This window comes from Amblyomma americanum, chromosome 5, assembly GCF_052857255.1.
Source record: "Amblyomma americanum isolate KBUSLIRL-KWMA chromosome 5, ASM5285725v1, whole genome shotgun sequence".
Taxonomy (NCBI): domain Eukaryota; kingdom Metazoa; phylum Arthropoda; class Arachnida; order Ixodida; family Ixodidae; genus Amblyomma; species Amblyomma americanum.
The window spans coordinates 174,799,760-174,817,092 of record NC_135501.1 but is presented as its reverse complement, the minus strand read 5'-3'; the positions used below and the strand labels follow the sequence as shown (position 1 = coordinate 174,817,092).

The 17,333-nt window shown below is 48.1% G+C and overlaps 3 protein-coding genes across 3 annotated transcripts in view; 1 reads left to right on the top strand and 2 right to left on the bottom strand.

Annotated features, from left to right (window-relative positions):
* phtf (putative homeodomain transcription factor) overlaps window positions 1-3,684 on the bottom strand; it is a 28,788-nt gene extending 25,104 nt beyond the window's left edge. Inside the window, exons 1-4 of the mRNA XM_077665894.1 lie at window positions 2,015-3,684; window positions 1,089-1,156; window positions 508-564; window positions 323-392 (exon numbers count right to left, since the gene is read on the bottom strand). Coding sequence (XP_077522020.1) covers window positions 323-392; window positions 508-564; window positions 1,089-1,127 — 166 coding nt within the window. The 5' untranslated portion in view covers window positions 1,128-1,156; window positions 2,015-3,684. The remainder of the gene's footprint in view (window positions 1-322; window positions 393-507; window positions 565-1,088; window positions 1,157-2,014) is intronic.
* Window positions 3,685-10,235: 6,551 nt separating this feature from the next.
* On the bottom strand, window positions 10,236-12,771 carry Pabp2 (poly(A) binding protein nuclear 1). The gene has a single exon (XM_077665895.1). The coding sequence runs from the start codon at window positions 12,537-12,539 to the stop codon at window positions 11,874-11,876; it is 666 nt and encodes a 221-aa protein (XP_077522021.1). The 5' UTR covers window positions 12,540-12,771; the 3' UTR covers window positions 10,236-11,873.
* Window positions 12,772-13,252: 481 nt separating this feature from the next.
* The window catches only part of Lpin (phosphatidate phosphatase LPIN), a 151,432-nt gene continuing 147,351 nt past the window's right edge, over window positions 13,253-17,333 (top strand). Inside the window, exon 1 of the mRNA XM_077665892.1 lies at window positions 13,253-13,429. The gene's annotated coding sequence lies outside the window, so the exon portion shown is untranslated. The remainder of the gene's footprint in view (window positions 13,430-17,333) is intronic.

The following is a 17,333-nucleotide window of genomic DNA, read 5'->3' as shown; positions in this document are numbered from 1 at the left end:
ATGGGAAGCCAGTGAATGGCGTTCCTCTTTATGCAAACAGATATACCAATGCAGGCACATATGCGCTCAGGCGGCACAGAAAGTAAACAGAGCGTGGTACTATGGTTTACCCGCACACGCCAGTGATTTAATGGAGATCAGGTCCAGCGCCCAAGCAAAACCATAGGATTAATGCAGTAGCAAATGAACAACACTTTCTCTGCGTACTTTTCCACCCGGTTGTGCGAAAATGCAGTCAGAATGCACCAACGTGCTCTGCTTGCTTTTTGTGCCACCTGTAAGCTTTGGAGCCCAACATTTAAAAGCAGGAGGTCACGCCTACCTCGAACTAAGTCAATGTCGATAAGCTCTGCCTTTATCCTGGCAGTCTTCTTGGGTATTGCATTGACGCCCTGCAAAAAAAATTATTTAAATTTCAAGCCGGTTAAAACGCACGGGCTGAAATCACTAATGCATGACTGGAAGTGGCACTGTTTCCATTGTCAAGCATAAGTTGCATCTACTCACTCTTAAGATGCGCTGCTCTAAATTTCGACCCCATATGTCCTTGTCATAGGCACCAATCTAGAGGTGAAAAAATAACCACACTTGATGCCTGTACGATACATAGCACCAAACCTAGCCTTCGAAAATTGAAATTTTCAATTCTTCGGAAGTTTGGAAGTTGCATCAGAAACCAATTGCTCAACTTTATTTACTTTTTCTTTTGTTCACTTCCTTCCAAGCATATAGAGCACTGCATGCTGCATTACGAAGTGCGCACGAAACTAGTTCAGAGCTTCTATAAGTTTCTGAAGACTGTCGCATAACCCCACTATATGCAAACGCACTTCTCTTGACAAAAAATTACAAACAATATTGCCTTAACGAGCAAGCAGCAGCATTTCAATGACCTTTGAAAGTACTGCATACCCTTCTTTTTGTATATTTGCACCACATAAGTTTAGTTTCACATAAACATACCATAATAAACACCACTCCACTGCATCTCAGCAGCGGATAAAGAGAGACGCCAAATATACGACAGATTCCCATTTTTAGAAACCCATTTCCAGCCTTCACAAAGGGCACTGAACGTTTTTCCTCACCTTTTTCTGATACCATACCAACGTGTCATCGAGCCCCATAGCATTATCCAGCTCTCAGCATTGAGCACCTGCGAGTGTCACATATACAATGATGGAGTACAAGTTATATAAGTTATCTCGCATTTAGTGAATCGCACGTAGTTCTTTTGCGAGCACGCTAGCACGTTTCGTAACGCGTCTCCCAACCCTGCGCGCATGTAACTGCTATATACTCTGTCGTTCCGGGAACAATCGGTCTCCTTTGAAGCGCAGCCGAGGAGCAAGTTGCGCAACTTGCTCCTTCTTGGCGAGCGAACAGCGTCACACGCCTCCGTCTTTTCTTAACTCCGAAGCGCTGGCGCGGGGATATCCTTTCGCTCCGAAGCCAGTGGAACGGCGGGCAAAAGGGTCTACGGCAACAGCATCGGCGCGCGCGCGCTGACGGCATCTCCAAAAGCGGCGAGCTGCCCGACGCAGCTGACTCTCGCACCGGCGTCCGCATAAAGTTTTTTGCGCAACGAAAAACCTGCAGAGCGGAATCAATAACGCGTGGGAGATTCCGTTACCTCCTTCGCGACGCACAACGCGCGTGTTGCTATACGGCTTGGCGCACGGGGCGCCGATGCAGTAGAGAGGATCGCGGCTCGCGCAACAAAAAGAACTACGCTCCTGACTGATCAAACTCTCATGGGTAGCACAGATTGGCTGCAAGCCGAGAGGCGCACAGGCGTGCGCGCTCAATCAATCAATGAAACGAGATGTGGCATCGCGAATCCTCCGCGTCACAGCTCGCGTAAAACGCAACCGTCGCGGTCATTCGATCGGTGCTCTAGCTTCGGGAAACGTGCAGTTTTCAAGAACATTTCAAGCTCGTCAGAAACAAAATACAACTCGCGGTGCAATCGCAACAGCGTTCCCCCGTGATGGATCAAGCGCGCTCCGCTCACCTCGGGTGAAACCGCAGCCCCGATCGCTAGCTCGCGATGTGGCGACTGTCGATCTTCCCAAGCAACGTCGACGACCAGCAGCTGTCGGTCGCACGGGCGTTTTACGTGCGGTGGCTGCCTGACCGCGGATCTCCGCTGCTCAGCTGACTGACGATTCGGACCCGGCGGCGGCAGCGTCTGCGCTGCTCTCCCCGATCTTGCCGCACTGTCCTGCGGCTCAGCGTGTCAGCGTCGCGCATCAAAATAGAGGTAGAGTAAAAGACGCCGTAGGAAACAAGGAGACGGGGTGAGGAGAACCGGTTGCCAGGCCAACATTAGGCCGCAGCCAGCCGCCCGCCCCGCTCTCCTCCTCATCACCTTTCCCCCTTTTCCTTCGTCTTTGTTGAGGTAGTCGAGGTATGCACTTCAGTACGGCTGTTCACATGCACGCCAATGAAATCCGCTGCACAAAATGTGGCGCAACGAGAGCTAGAGACGAAGTAGTAAATCCGTTTTGTCATGTCCTTAACGTAATGTTACCTGGTGCAAACATAACTTCCCAAGAACTTGCTTCCAATAAAATTATCTATTTGTGCCTTGTAACCCATTGTCGCAAAGTATTGCTTTGCTCGCCTGTTTCACTTTACGCTCCAGCTGCAATTTGCTGGCACGTGCGCGCGTTATGGAAATCTTGCCGCCTGTGAAAAGTCGGGAAAAAAAAACGCCAACATCGACGAACTACCCCTAATTTATCTTCACAACAGCGAAGCTTATCCCGACCGCGGCGGCGTTCGATGGAGGCGAAATTCTAGAGGCCCGTGTACAGTGCGGTGTCAGAGCACGTTAAAGAACCTCAGGTGGTCGATATTTCCGGAGCCCTTCACTACGGCGTTCCTCATAGGCCGAGTCGCTTTGGGACGTTAAACCCCCCAAAATCATACACGTTATTTTCTGCGTACAATAAAACAGGAACAATCTGTTGGAACATTTTTTTTTTTTTTACAACTGCTCAATTATTAGACACTTTTCCCACTGGACCCAACACATTTCTCATGTTCACGGTTGTATTGCAAATGCCTCTGTGGAAAGTAGGCAGTCTAGTGACTCTTGCAGGTCACTGACATTACGAGCTCCTTTGATTTCCAATTTAGTGCTGAACTGGAGAGTGTACAAATTAGTTGCCGACATTCCTTGTCACCTTGAACATGTCACGAGACCAGTGGATTCTCAGCCGTAACTAAGTAGCTGGTCAACGCACAAGTGGCTCCAGCATGTAGTTTATTATTTAGGGCTGCATTCTCCTTAGTAGCAGACTTTCTGTTGCATTCTGTACAATTTGGCACGGAATGTTAAAGGCAAGGCCCCAGCTGATGACTTTACTCTGCAGGCTGGATATGCCTTCGTAGTTTCCCCTTCCACTTCAACATGGCCAGCAACCCTAGGCGCGCCAGTTGAAGGCACAATAGGGCTGTGGGGGCTAGTGGATAGTGCTCAAGTCCAGCACAACACTGGGTACCCAGAGTTTGAGCAGAACGAGCATGTTGTACATCTATTTATTATCACAAGGAAGAGTGATTCATGCACGCATGTCTGCATTAGGCCTTGGTCACCCAATATGCAGCTCATTGCATTACAAGATCACCACCTCATTACCTTCTCTAGGTCCAACCCTATCAGCTCGTCCACGTCCCATGCCAGACAAATGATCCATCTCCAATTAACTAAAACCTGCACCAGCTGTCATTACCCATCCCAGCAAACTTCCCAATCTCCTCTGCCCAATGGCCCTCTACGCCCCAAAGGCGCATTTATCTTCTTGCAGAATCCTCTATCTAACCCTATGGGTGCATCGGTCCTCTTCCCTGCATTACATGAACTTTCCCTCCTCTTGATTTGGTCTACCATCACCACTCCTCGTACCACAACCAATTCTATTGTCCGATGTGGAGCAGCAGGCCACAGTCGAGAGTACCTTCAGCTAGGCCCTTCCTCACACAGGGCTTCTCAGCCCGCATATCCAATTAAAGGGACGTTGACCTTAGTAAAACCAGTTTTATGGCTCTTTCTAGCTATGCTCGCCGTTACCTGGCAGCATAACCAGCATTTACTGCTGGGAAAAATGGATTCAAATATTTTACCACCACTGGATTCAATCTTGTCGCGGCACGATCAAAATGGACTCTGCGGTTACTCCTGGACAATAAATGGCGGTGCAGCCTAGCTTTTAAAGTGTAACCAAGCTTTTAAAAACTTCCCGATGCATCAGGCTTTGATTGCAAAAACGAACAGTGGAGGCGACAGCTGCATTTCATTGTTTTCTCTTTTTTTTTCTAGCTTATAAAACCTTTGTTTTCAGTGTAAACAGCGTCACTGTAGTTAGAACGCTGCAATAGATCAATACGGGCCAACAGCAACTTGTCCACGGTCTCTCTTTAATCTGCGAAAAGACAAAAAAATTGAAGGAGACACTTAAGATCTAGCAAACGATAGCAATAATGGGTTAATGCCCATATAGCACGCGGAATTGGTCACCCTTGACTTTACATCCATAGATCCCTACGAGTTCTCACAGCACTCCTAGCACAGTGGTGCAGCGATTAAGCAAAGCGGCACTGTCCGGCGATGGCAGGTGCTGCCACAGGTTGGGCTTCTGCTACCCAGGTTCCTCTTCCAGAGCAACCTCTTGCGACCAATCATTAATTTGGCTTCCACCTGCCACAGTGGTCAGTTGACAGACAATCCGGTGGGCAGGTTGTGATGATGCCATGAAGTCACATGACCTCGGTGGACCACCTAGGTTGCTTCTCCAGGGATTTTTCGCTCGCATTTCCGCCACCAATGACGTGGACACCGGATTTTCTGCAGAACGAATCTTAAGCTATCGCATTAACATCTTAAGACACTACCTTTGAAAAGTCATGGCGCCTCTCCACAAGAGTGGGCTTTTAAATGGACTTCCCAAGGGGATCAGCACTGCTGTATGCTCTGGTGTAAAACAACGGCATTTATATACAACACAAGGTTTAAAACAGTATGCTGCTGATATTACGGTATAGAAGAAGCAATCTTTGAACCTAGTGTTTCAAGAAGTTGCATTGTCTAAAATGCAGCGAGCAATAAATGTCACACATTGAATCAAACAAATTAATGGCATTACAGACAAGTGTACCAAGATATATAGGGTTCTCAAGGAGAACTGGTAGTCAAAAGCGTCAAACGTTGTCACAAGCCAAAGTCATATGGCACTGACTGGATGTGCTGCTCCTTGAAAATTTCTCCTGGTACAAAAGCACAAAGTACACAAGTCATGAAGAACAATGATCACACTCAAGCACAACTTCCAACCATGCATGTGCACTGCAGACAGAGTGGACATGCATTTATGTTTTAAATTATTCTTAATCTTATTTATCGATGGATGGTGGGGTGGCCCAAAATAAAATCTCCAGAGCAATTGGTCATCGGCCCCCTAGGCGACTGACCAGAAGAGAAAAATACATACCTGACAAAGATGTGGAGTCCGAAATTCACTTCAAACCACCCTTCTTTCAATGGTACAGTACTCCCACTTGTAGTTCAGCCTCCCAGCCCACCCAACAGGTTTTTAAAACATGATTTTAACTTAGAAGTATCTTGAACTCTAAATCTGGTTACGGCGCTTGGCTGCCGACCTGAAATACGCGAGTTCGATCCCGGTCGCAGCGGTCACTTTTCGATGCAGGCGAAATGCTGGAGGCAATCTGCGATGTCAGTGCACCTTAAAGAACCACAGGTGCTCGAAATTTTCGGAGCCCTCCACTACGTCCCTCATCTGAGTTGCTTTGGGACGTTAAATCCCATAAAACCAAAACCATCCAAATGCAACCCAAAAGGTAACACACACTCAGGGAAGATGGTTAATCATTTGTGTGCTTGTGACACTAAAGAAAAAAAGACGAGAAAAAATTATTCTGAACCAGGGGATCCAAACTGCTGCCTTCTGCGTTTGAAAACAAAGCAGCAATCCATTGCGCCAGAGAACCAGTGAGATTGAATGGTTTTAACCACGCTCTTGTCCGTTCTCATAAAATTTTCTCCTATATGCTGCTAAGTGTCGTTGCTTAATCAGCTATTCCAGAACTTGTTTCCTTTGCCTGTTTTTCTCTAATGGTCAATGTATGTAAAGGCTAGGGCGCAAAACTTAAGCCCACCCACTGCAAACGGGACAGCCACATAATTATCATCAGTGGGGCTGTACTGCTGAGAGAACGAAATTATGCTTTACAGCAGGTGCTGCCATAGTGGCAGATCAGGGGATAGAAAGAGCTGCGGGAAATGGACATAGAGGTCAATCACCTGCTGCTCTGCGCCTATCCTATGCACAGGTGCAGACAACGAATGTTTTGAAATCGGCAACATCCCTCACACAGCCAACTGCTGTCATACCCCGTGTCCACAGCCTGTCACAGAGCGTAAAACTATGGGATAACGACCACGCATTTAATTGGTCTTCTCTGCAGTAAATAAGTTGCAAAAGCTACTTATGGCGTCTTCGACTGGTCGCTTTAGATCGCTCTAGAGCGCTCTGAGAGGCGACCGCACATTCGGCTGGTTGAAACCGGCCGCTCCGACAGCATCCGGCTGGTTCTTTCTGAGCGCTCGCCTCCAGCTCGGAGCGCTCTGAGGCGCTCCGAGATGAGTCCACGTGACAGAGCCACTTCCGCTATTTTGCGAAAGCGGTGCGAAGCCTCGGCGTCCCCTGCGCGTAGGCAGAAGCAAGCGTAGGCTTTTGACGCAGTAGCAGCGTCCTTGCTGTGTTGTGTTTTTGCCGCGCTGTGTGAGGCAAAATGTCCAAGAGACGCCGGATAACTACACTAGGAACGCGGTCTGTGTTTCAGTCGCATGACAACAGCGATTCCAGCAGCAGCTCAGACGAGGACGACAGTGCTATCCACAAGGCGATGTTCGAAAAATGAGCGTCCCGTGGGACGGAAAGCCGGGGTAGTGATCGATACAGGCTAAGCGGCGACCGCGATGCAAACTGTATGCGGCCACGTGCGGCTAAAGGTAATCAAGGGACCTTACGTGCGGCTACTGTTGACATCAGCAGTGGTGCCGCGTAGTTAATCCCACTTCTGCGTCCTACGCTTCCGCTCTAAGAACTCGCTGACCATTCGGCTTGACTAGTCTCGCTATGCGCTCCGAGCGAGAGCGGCTCCCACTCTGCCAGATCCTAACCGGATCGCAAGAGCGACCAGTCGAAGACACCATTAGAATGACAAACAAACTACTACTAGCAAGAAAGAATGGGAAAAGTAAAACAAAAAATTAAATAATGGGACGGTCACAATTGTGAAATGTCAAGGTTTGAGCTCTAGCTGCACTGTGATAACGGAGTATTTTTCATTTCACAGGCGTTTTTTCTTCCTTGCAAAGTCAGACAACCGGAGATGAATCCAGATTTGCCCGGGATTACGCCGATAATCTGCAATGGGTCTCACTGGTGGGTTTCGAAGCAAACACCACCTGCAGCAGAGGCGGACGCCCAAGCTGTTAGGTGGCATAATGCCTCCCACCCTCATTATCCAACCCTTAAATGTGTAGGGGGATTTCATTCACTCGTTTGCCACCCACCAACCTAACTAAGCAGGTGGTACAGTGGACGCTGATGCTGGCGTGAAATTGAGGGCGAGGTAATAAGAGCTAACGCTCTAAAACAACTTTGTGAAAAGAGTGCACAGACACTCTAGCGTTGTGTGGCAGTTACCATGTAAAGCAGACTGAGCAATGATTAAACCACCTTCATGAACACAACAACGTACAACTGAAAAGGAGCCCCTTCTTTAGCTTTTCACTGCAGAACTTGAAGGTGCAAACCTTTGACAACGGCAGTACTGCTGGAAATAATGCAGTTCAGAAAACTCACGAGCTTGACGAAGCAGAAATGATAGCACAGGTAACTTGGAATGTGTGTCCACTCAGCCTATTGCTTTACCACAGAAATAGTTAGCATACCTGCACTCACGGCAAATGTGGCACATAGTCGCGCGGTGGCACTGCGGTGCGACACCGCTGGCCGCCACGCTTGGGGTGCACGCAGCAGACCCCTGCGCTGCAGGCATGTTTCTCTTGTGTGTCGCATTGAGATTGACGCTGGTAATCCACGTGCATCTTAGATTTGGCAGCCGGTAGTCGCCAGGCGCGACAGCTGCATCAAACTACGTCTAAACGAACGCCACTCCGGACGGGCAACTGCACTAGTTAGCACTGCTCAAGCCTGTCAAGAAATGGGCGCAACAACGAATGTTCATCGTGGATTCAGTTCCTCTTGATTCCGGAATCGAAGCTCGCCTTGGAGGTCAGTGATAGCAGCGCTTCCGTGGAACTGGACAGCCACATGCGGCTCAGGCGCATGGAAAGAGATCAGCGACTTGGCCACTCGATCACTGCGCAGAATCAGGGAGCTCCTTGCATAACTGCGGACTACGTACATCTGTGCAGAACCCAGATTCCCAACCTTTACTGATTTGGTTTAGTGCAAGGTTCAACGTCCCAAAGCGACTTGGGCTATATTACCTCGATATGACGCTTTAGTTTTTAATCCTAGGGTGACCTGCAAACTTTTCAGACAAGGTGGATCCCGAATAAGCGCAGGACGTCCACCAAAGTTTGCTTAAAAGTTGAATGAAAAGAACTTTGTCCTGTCTTCGATCTTGAAATGAATTCTTGAGTTATGCGCTTCGTTTTTCGGTGCAGTCGTGGCCAAGCAGGTGGTGTTTCTTTGATGTGAAATCTAGGCTTGCGTCAGGATAATACTGCAAGCTAGCGAGCTGGCACAGCAGCCTCCCTGCCTAAGCAGCTGACTAATTTCTGCACCATGCGCTGTGCTGACAGAATCCGACACAAAAGCGAGACATGACACAGATGAGGCACGGACTGTCAAGTGTCAGCTACTATCTACTCTCGCGTACTTGCCAACGCAGTGCAAAAATGAACCACCACCACTTAGCACAGTTATTGGCAACCTAAGACCAACTTTGTGAAAAAAAATGACTGCTCTAATGTGGTCACCCTTCACAAAGGTGCCCAAGTTCAGTCATGCGCATGCAGTGTGTACAGAGGACTTAAAAACAAGGCTGAATTGGCACAGTTTTCTCAGAGATGCACCGGTGTGATCATGCACCGCAGACGTCGTGTACAGATAGTGGCCAGGTCACTGTACACTCCCCGGGCCCTCAATGTGCTTAAACTGTACAAGGCTGTCCAGTTTCACGGAAGCCCTGCTGTCACTGACCACTACCAGTTTCGATTCCGGAATCTAAAGGACCCCAAACCGTCGTGACCAACCTTCGTCATTGCACCAGTTTCTCAGCAAGCCAAAGCAGCGCTAACTATTTGGAGCGGCGCTCGTTGACGACATAGTTTTGCGCGGCTGTCATGCCCGGCGCTAACCAGTTGAATCTCCGATGCACATGGATTATAAGTGGCAATCTGAATGTTGTTGTTAGCCTATCAAAAGATGGCACATACCCACACTGGGGGATTGGCCAAGAATCGGGTGGCTATTCACCTGAACGCAGTTAACAAAAAGGAAAAGCACGTGGGAGCGCAACACCGGTGAATTTTTCGTCATGAACAGAAAAGGGATGAGAGTTTTGACTTTAAAATTGTAAGAATAATAATAGAGGGATTAAATAATATTGATTTAGTCAAAATGTAATAATTGATAGAAAAGAAAAGTTTGAACACTTAGCAAGGCAGTCGGTGAGATTCTATCAGGAAATTTAGAACAGCGGTGCAAACAGATCTGTGGCTGAACCCAAATGTGGTGGCGCCAAATGATAGCAAGAGCGGGCTGCTAAAACTAAGGCCAAGATGCTGCAAGGGCTCCTCCAGCAACTTTTTTCCCAGAGAGTTGAATCGGCGACAATACAGCCAAAAATGTTCTATAGATTCAGGCTCACGGCAAAATGCACAAAGGGGAGTGACACACGAAGACATGCCTGCGGAGCAGCAGCCAGTCTGCTATGTGCATCACAAGCTTGGTAGCCGGCAGCCTCGCATCACAGCAGCTGCGCGCCGGTCGTACCACCTATACTACATGAACTTATGCGTGTCACAACAGACAGTTGGAAGATGAGTCGTGCGCATATTGTTCATGTCCTCGTGACTTACACTTATCAAATAAAAGATGCAATACTACCCTACCAAAGCGAACACCCTTACTCCTGTAAAAATTTGCGGAAAAGACAGTCACCCAAGGTTAGTGTTGTGTACAGAAACATTTTTTTTATTTTTGAAAGATGGATGCTTTTTTTTTTCATTGTGGGTTGAAAGGACTCTTCTTTTGGGCAATTTTTTGCATGCTTTTCTTCTTTTTTCTGCATTGTCCGTCAGCAAAAAAACTTCCATATTGCTCTTTCAAAAATTTGAAAAAAGTTGCAGTCCTGTGCACACTTAATGTGAAAGAACAAATGGTGGAGGCACGCTGATTGGCTTGCAGCTGATGCGTACAAAAGTGAAAAGGAAACAGTGAAGCAAAAAAAAAATAAATCGAAAAACATGATTGAAGAGCACCTTGATCTATCCCCAGAAAGGCAAAAGAAAAACGCACATGCACAGGCACACACACAGACAAATGAAAGCAGGAACCAATGGCATGCCTTTCAGTTTTTCCAGTTCTTAATCACCCCACAACTGGCCATAATAAAATGAGTGACAGCCTTCTTCACTACTGGACACTCATAAACACTGATGAAGACATGTTGAGCTAACATCACACTTAGCTCCCCTGTCCACTGCATGACTAGCGGGCTTTTTTCTTTTTGCTCGCACTCCGCAAGTTTTTCAGAGACTAGGCACTAGTCATTGCCTAACTTAGTTTCCCGTGCTGGACAATTGCACTACCTTCCTGCTTCCTTCGCCCCTCCCTCACCCCCCTGATGTACTATAGTGACACTCCTGCAGTGGTGTAGGAATGATTTACAAGCAACGTGAACAGAACAAGAAGGCTCTCCCACAACACTTCCTAGCCCCCTTGCCCAATGTGCAGATGCCGACTTTTGTATCGCAACGACGTGAACACAGAGACCAAAGTAACAGGGAACTGAAAGCAAAGCCGGAAAACAAGCAGAGAGAAGAAAGATGCCCAAAGAGGCTTAGTTTGAAATACGGCGAACTACAACAATGTGCAATGACACAACCTAGAGCCCAGGTTTTCATGGACGCTGCCAGCCTGGAGTGCATTTTTGTTAAAAAAAAAAAGAAGCTGACAGAACTGATGAGATGACTGCCTTCCAACTGCAAACACCGATAGTCCAGCAGACTTTCTTGAATTGAAATTCGCATAAACGACATCAGCAGAAAGAAAACAGCAATGCGCGCCATTGGAACCCATTTCATTGTAACGAAGCACTTCGAGGCATAAAAATGATAAGAAGAAAAATACAAGAAACTTTTTATCCAACCACCGAACAATGGCGAGATAGTCCTGCGTTCCCCTCCCCCGACCCGCCAAGGAGAGTATGCCGCGTTTCCCGCGTCATTGCCCAAGAAAACACCTCTCTTCACAGCAGCTTTTTCAGCGACACGATTTCTGCTAAGCGCACGAAGTTTTTTTTTTTTTTCCCTCGTTTTTAACCTGAAGCACTCGATCTCTCCAAGGCGCGGAAGCGGTGGTCACTCGGGAACTCGCACGTTGGGCGTTTGTGACCACAACGCCGGTGCAGAGACAACCACCGTTTCCGCGCACTGGCTCGATCTGTCGTGCACTCACTGACCTGACTGGGAAAGGGGGTGAAACAAGGCGATCAAGGGACAGAGGAAGAAAGAGGCGCAGGGACAGCAGGAAAAAGGAAGGGGGAAAAAAAGCGGGTCATCTGAAGACGCGCGCGTTCGCCGTCTAGTAGGGGTAGAACCATGTCGCCCGACGCGGCCTGTACGCTCGCCGTGGAAAGCGGTAGCCACCACCGCCGCCGTAGTACATGCCGCGGCCGGGCCGCCGGAATCGGCCCCGGGGCGGCCTGTTCGTCGAGCTAATGCCGGGTCGGTTGGTGCGCTTGGTCATCACCTTGATCTGGCGGCCGCGAAACAGCGACTCGTCCAACGCCATGGCCGTCTGTATCGAGTCCTTGTCCGTGAACTCGATGTAGGCGAATCCTTTCGGGTGGCCCGAGAACTTGTCGCACAGGATGGTCACCCGGTTGATGGAGCCGCAGCCGTGAAAGTGCTGCTCCAGCTCCTCGGCCGTGGCGCCGTAGTCGACGTTGCCCACGTAAATGGAGCGCGCGTCCACTTCGATCTTTTCTTCCAGAGTTAGGCCTAGCGAGCCTCCCGGCGGGCTGATGCTCATCTGCTTCTCGACCTCGCTCTGCATCTGTTTGAGCTTTTCGGCCTCCTCTTCCATCTCGCGCACGCGGGCCTTGATGGCCTCCAGCTCGGGGTCATCCAGGCTGTGCTCGTCACCCAAGCTCTCGTCCAGCAGCTCGGTCGTCGAGTCGTGCGGATGATCGCCGTTCTCCTGGGCCTCGGACAGCGCGTCGCCGTTCTCGACGGGGTTGTCCGCCATGCTTCTCGCGTCGCTTCGCTGTGCCTTTTTCTCCCACTCGGCCGACACACACAAAAAAACGCACTACGGCCCAGCACTCGACGCCGGGTTGCGGGCGGGCGCTGCTCTTTTCGCTGGTGTCGCAGGCGGAACGCGCACCGGCAAAGAGCTCACATCAAACGCGGCTATTTTTTTTTTTCGCGACGCGGCAGCACACCACGAAAACACTCCAAATACAACACAAATCGCGTAAGCAACCTTTGTCTGCAAATTGGCTTGGATTGGATTGGTTGGTTGCGGCGACTGCTGGTGATGACGATTTAGCTTACTCGAAGCTGAGTGTGTTCGTCTTTCTGAATTATAGAACCCTGAAATTTGTAAATGAAGCCCACCAGCAAAATATCAACGCAGGTCGTAGGTGCATATTAACTTTTTCTTAGCACCATGTTTTGTTTCTTGTTCGCGCAACAAAAAACAAAATATAACATTATTTATTCCAACGACTCACAACGCTGCCACACTAAATACATTCAACATTGCGTTTTAATATGGTACTGTTGGTGACAAATTAAAATTGTTTAAAACTTTTTTTAACTGCTTACACACTTTAGTTGTTTTGGTTTTGGCGTGGTCGGCGTGGTCTCAACGCTTTTGTCGACTGCAGCGCTTAAAGCGGCAAGTGGCTGCAGCGCGCGGCAGCGCGTTTGCGCAGCTTGTGGTGTGTGCACTATCCGTTTCTCAACCGGTGAGATTGGGTTTTTTGGGATGTGGACGGTGTGGACGCCGCGCACTGTATTGTTTCCCATATGACTGAGCGACGCATCCACCGTTCGTGGAACCTTTCGTCGGTGCTACCCTCCGAGGAGTTTTCATGGAGCGTCGGTCTCCAGTAAGCCGATGCTGAACGAGAGGTGAGGAGTTGCTCTCGGCTAGCGTAAGCGTGAACAGCTGATTTTTCGCGGCCCGCACTTTCACTGCTCCCGCTCGCCTGTGCGCTGACGTAAATGTCACGTTAGATTGCCGGCAAAACATTCTTTAACGTGCAGTGTTTCTGTTACGACCCACACCCTTGGCACAGAATGCAACGCTTCATTGGAAACTTCACTAACCGTCAGTTCTGCTGTTGTACCGCGTGGTACTCGCTAGCGCCGGCCATCGAGTACTTGTTTGCTCTTCGTGGGTACGAGAGTTGAATTTTAAGAAGTTGGCATTCACGATTCATTCATGTTGCGTCTTCCAAAGTGTTTTACTGGCTTTGAGCTATACGTACTCACAGGCATACCAGGAGTTTCGCCCGGCTACTAAGGAGCACTTGAACAGCCAGATGAACGCGTTTCTCTTTTCTAGCTGTTGTCGTTTTGACATATCGCTCAGATGAACACCTGCAGCGTGGCATTGTCCCCTCGATTTTCACCACCCGAAATTTCAGTTTCACGCAATCGAAGACGCGATCGAAAATGTACGGCGTAGTGCGCCTTGTTTTCCTCCCGGTTGCCCGGAGGGCGGCCGTGAAAACGATTGATTTTCCTTTTGTTTCGTTTTTTCGTATTTCTTATTGCGCGTTGCTTACTTTTCAGAAATTGCCTGTTTTGTGCATTCTCTCCATATAGTTTGTAAGTTGCTCGTGTGCGTTCTTAGCGTGATAGACATGAACTTGACGTCGGCGCGCATCAACGTTTGGCGCGCATGGCATGTAGGAAGGCGTGTTAATGGAGGCGCGCTAGTCAACACAGCGGTTGCTGTTTTTGATGTTGGGAGTGCGTAATGGCGATGTCGAGAAATCTATTTTTTTCTGGTTACGCGAAGGTTAACAATAAGCGGTGTACTAAACCATCCTTCACTATGGCTTTTTCATTGTTGGCCTGCTGACGCGTTTCACTTTCTGTTGGTTCTAGGTCGGCCAACCCTTTTTCTCTTTTTTTTTATGGGGGGAGGGGGGGTTGTGTGTGTGACCGCACGTACGGATCGGGGGGGGGGGGGGGGGGGGGGAGGGGGGTTCTTCGTGGCGTGACTGGGATGTAGGTCGCAGGACACTGAAAACGGCTTATCGTGTGTCTTTTCTGTACCCTTTCGTTTTCTCTCCGACTCCTCTCGGTCGGAGGAAAAGAGCCGATCTGCAGCGAAGTGTTGCGAAGCGGGACATGTGACAACGCGTTTTGGCGTTTTGGCCCCCTACGTTGGCGCGCATAGGTCCCCCCCCTCCGCCCCCCCCCCCCCCCCCCCTCCGCCTTTGTTGAGAGCGTGCTGTGCTCCGTCGCAGTGCATGATTTCCTTTGTGCAACTTCGCGCTGTCTTTTCTTGGTTGATGTTCGTGACTGCCTCACTAGGTTGGCTTCATTCACGACGCTTTTGTCGTTGCTTGCATTGTGTTCGTTTATTTGTTAACCTTGCCCGCCGCGCGAGGTGTTTGCAAAGCGTGCAGTTTTTCTCTACACTGGTTAGTTTGAGAACTGCGTTCTCCTTTTATACGAGTGCACTTTTGCACTGGTTGACGACCATCCGAGGTAGCACCGAAACTATACAACAATGCTATTACTTTGTACCATAATACCTTAAGAACAATATATTAGCGTCGAATTTATGACGCTAATACATTGTTCTTAAGGTATTTTTCTGTTTTTATGGTTTCTGAAATATATAAGCGTCCACGAAGCAAAAAAAAAAAAACATGTAGTATGCGCAACTTTCGCCACAACGGTAGTAACGTATTAAACGTGCAGGACCAGACCCGCGCTAGAGTGTACTAGAAAGTTCACTATACCCGCGCACATACAGCTTTGGTCAACACTTTTCATGGAGCAAAGCACCACAACAACACACAGTTAATACTGACGCTTGATAGCCTTAGGTTCTTGTGCGCCACTAAACACAACACAATACATGCAACTGATGCGCCTTCTTTAGAGCCGACACCGTGGGCTCATATACAGAGTGTTTCTAAGACCCTACACAATTTTTAAAAGTAGTGTTTTTCATTTAGAAGATCGCTTTTTTTCTGCATAGCATTGTCAGCACTTTAGTATATCAGAATACAGTTAATACGTACTAACTAGCAGGCTGTTTGTCTAATAGTGAATAGTTATCTTTTTAACTATTACAGCTAGACTCCTTAATTTTTGAGAGGCGTGTAGCTCACTATAAGTAATATCCGTATCAGTTTTACAATTTCGAGATCGCGGTTATTCTCGGCGCTGTGGCCCAAGAAATTCTGGCGACATCGCGCCAAAATACGCTTTCGAGAAGCTTGCAGGCAAGGCAACCTGTCCAGTGCAAGCAACTCGTCGAAATAGCCAAAATTTGTTGGGCCACAGCTCCTAGGGTAACTGTGTTTTCGAGATTTGAATAACTGATATGTGGGCTACACGCCTCTCAATAATTACGGAGCCTAACAGTAATAGTTAAGAAAGTTTATTAAGTATCAGTTAACCAGCCTGCTGGTCAGCACGCCTTAGCTACTTTCTGGTTTACTATATCGCTGACAATGCTGAGCCGAAAAAAGCGCTCTTCTAACTCAAAAAGCCTGCTTTTAATAACCTTGTAAAGTTTTAGGTGTAAAGTCTTCCCATTCATAATGACTGACCCACAAGTTGTAGTAGTAGTAGATGGGTAATAATGATGAAATATTGGTAACGTAAAAAGTTTTACAGTGCAATTCTTGCGTTATGTAAGCAAGTTCATTAAAGGCACAATCTAAGAGGGTTAGCAAAATTTCGTCAGGGTAAGAATTCACCATTACTCTTGGAGCCGTGGGAAAATGCTCTGAGGCACAGCGCTTGAAATATACTTGCATTGATATTTTACAGTCGTGATATGAACCTGAACATTATATTGATATTTAGAGCGCGTCTTTAACATGATTTAAGTTTAAGCGTTAAAGTAATGCTCTTTATATAACATAAACGTGATGTGTTACTTCTTAACCTAGCATATCATTTCAGTCGAAGGTATCGTTACTGCAACTTAAAGGGCAGTTATGCGAGATGATTCAAATGATATTTGGTGCCACGTCGGACAGCAGCGACTCGCGCAGAAAACCCGGATGAAACCTTGCTAGTTGACCTTACGAAGCTGATAACGCGCTCTTAGATAACGTATCTGACATAGGACATGATGACATTACAATTGCCTGATGCACCGCTTATGTCTGTACTTTGTTCACTGGCTGTTGACGCAACGGCGATTGCATATTTCGCAAACTTTTATTTTTGTTTGAACTCGCATTTGCGCAGTGATAGCGCCACCCCCCCCCCCCCCCCCCTCAACGGACGAACAATAGGACCGTTATCTAAACGCGGCGGTCTTTAAGTGCAATGTCCAGTTTGTCGGGTAGTATCAGCGGTGTCCTTAAGTGCTCGAGTGGTGAACCTATGTACGATTCCAGCACTCTGAACGGAATCATTGCCGCACGATACTTTACCCGAAGTTTCCCGAAAAAGTGACTTCAGACATGTTTGCCCTGTTTCGGTTTCGAGAACTGCCTTCCGCTGACGTCAACTCGCACATACGCTCGACGAGATTATTACAGCGGCGGATGCATTTTCCTCTTTTTTTTCTTCTGTTTATTTGTAGATTTTTCAATACCGAAAGGAGCATTGTAATCACTGTAGGAAACGCAGCTGATAAGCATGCAAAAATCGCTAGAAAAAGAAACATTGCTGTTGATGGCGCGCGTTGGCGCCAAAATCGAATGCTTACTAACACAACGTTAGAGGGCTTAAGGCCAACGCCCGTAGCAGAGTCAGTGATTCCTCCTCACAGTGGTCATCTGTATTTTTACATATCTTCATACGTGGGCCATATCAGGAACAGTGGTCA

Bases quoted from the DNA above. Each gene is read 5' to 3' on its own strand.
- Pabp2 (XM_077665895.1), bottom strand. From the start codon at position 12,539: ATGGCGGACAACCCCGTCGAGAACGGCGACGCGCTGTCCGAGGCCCAG.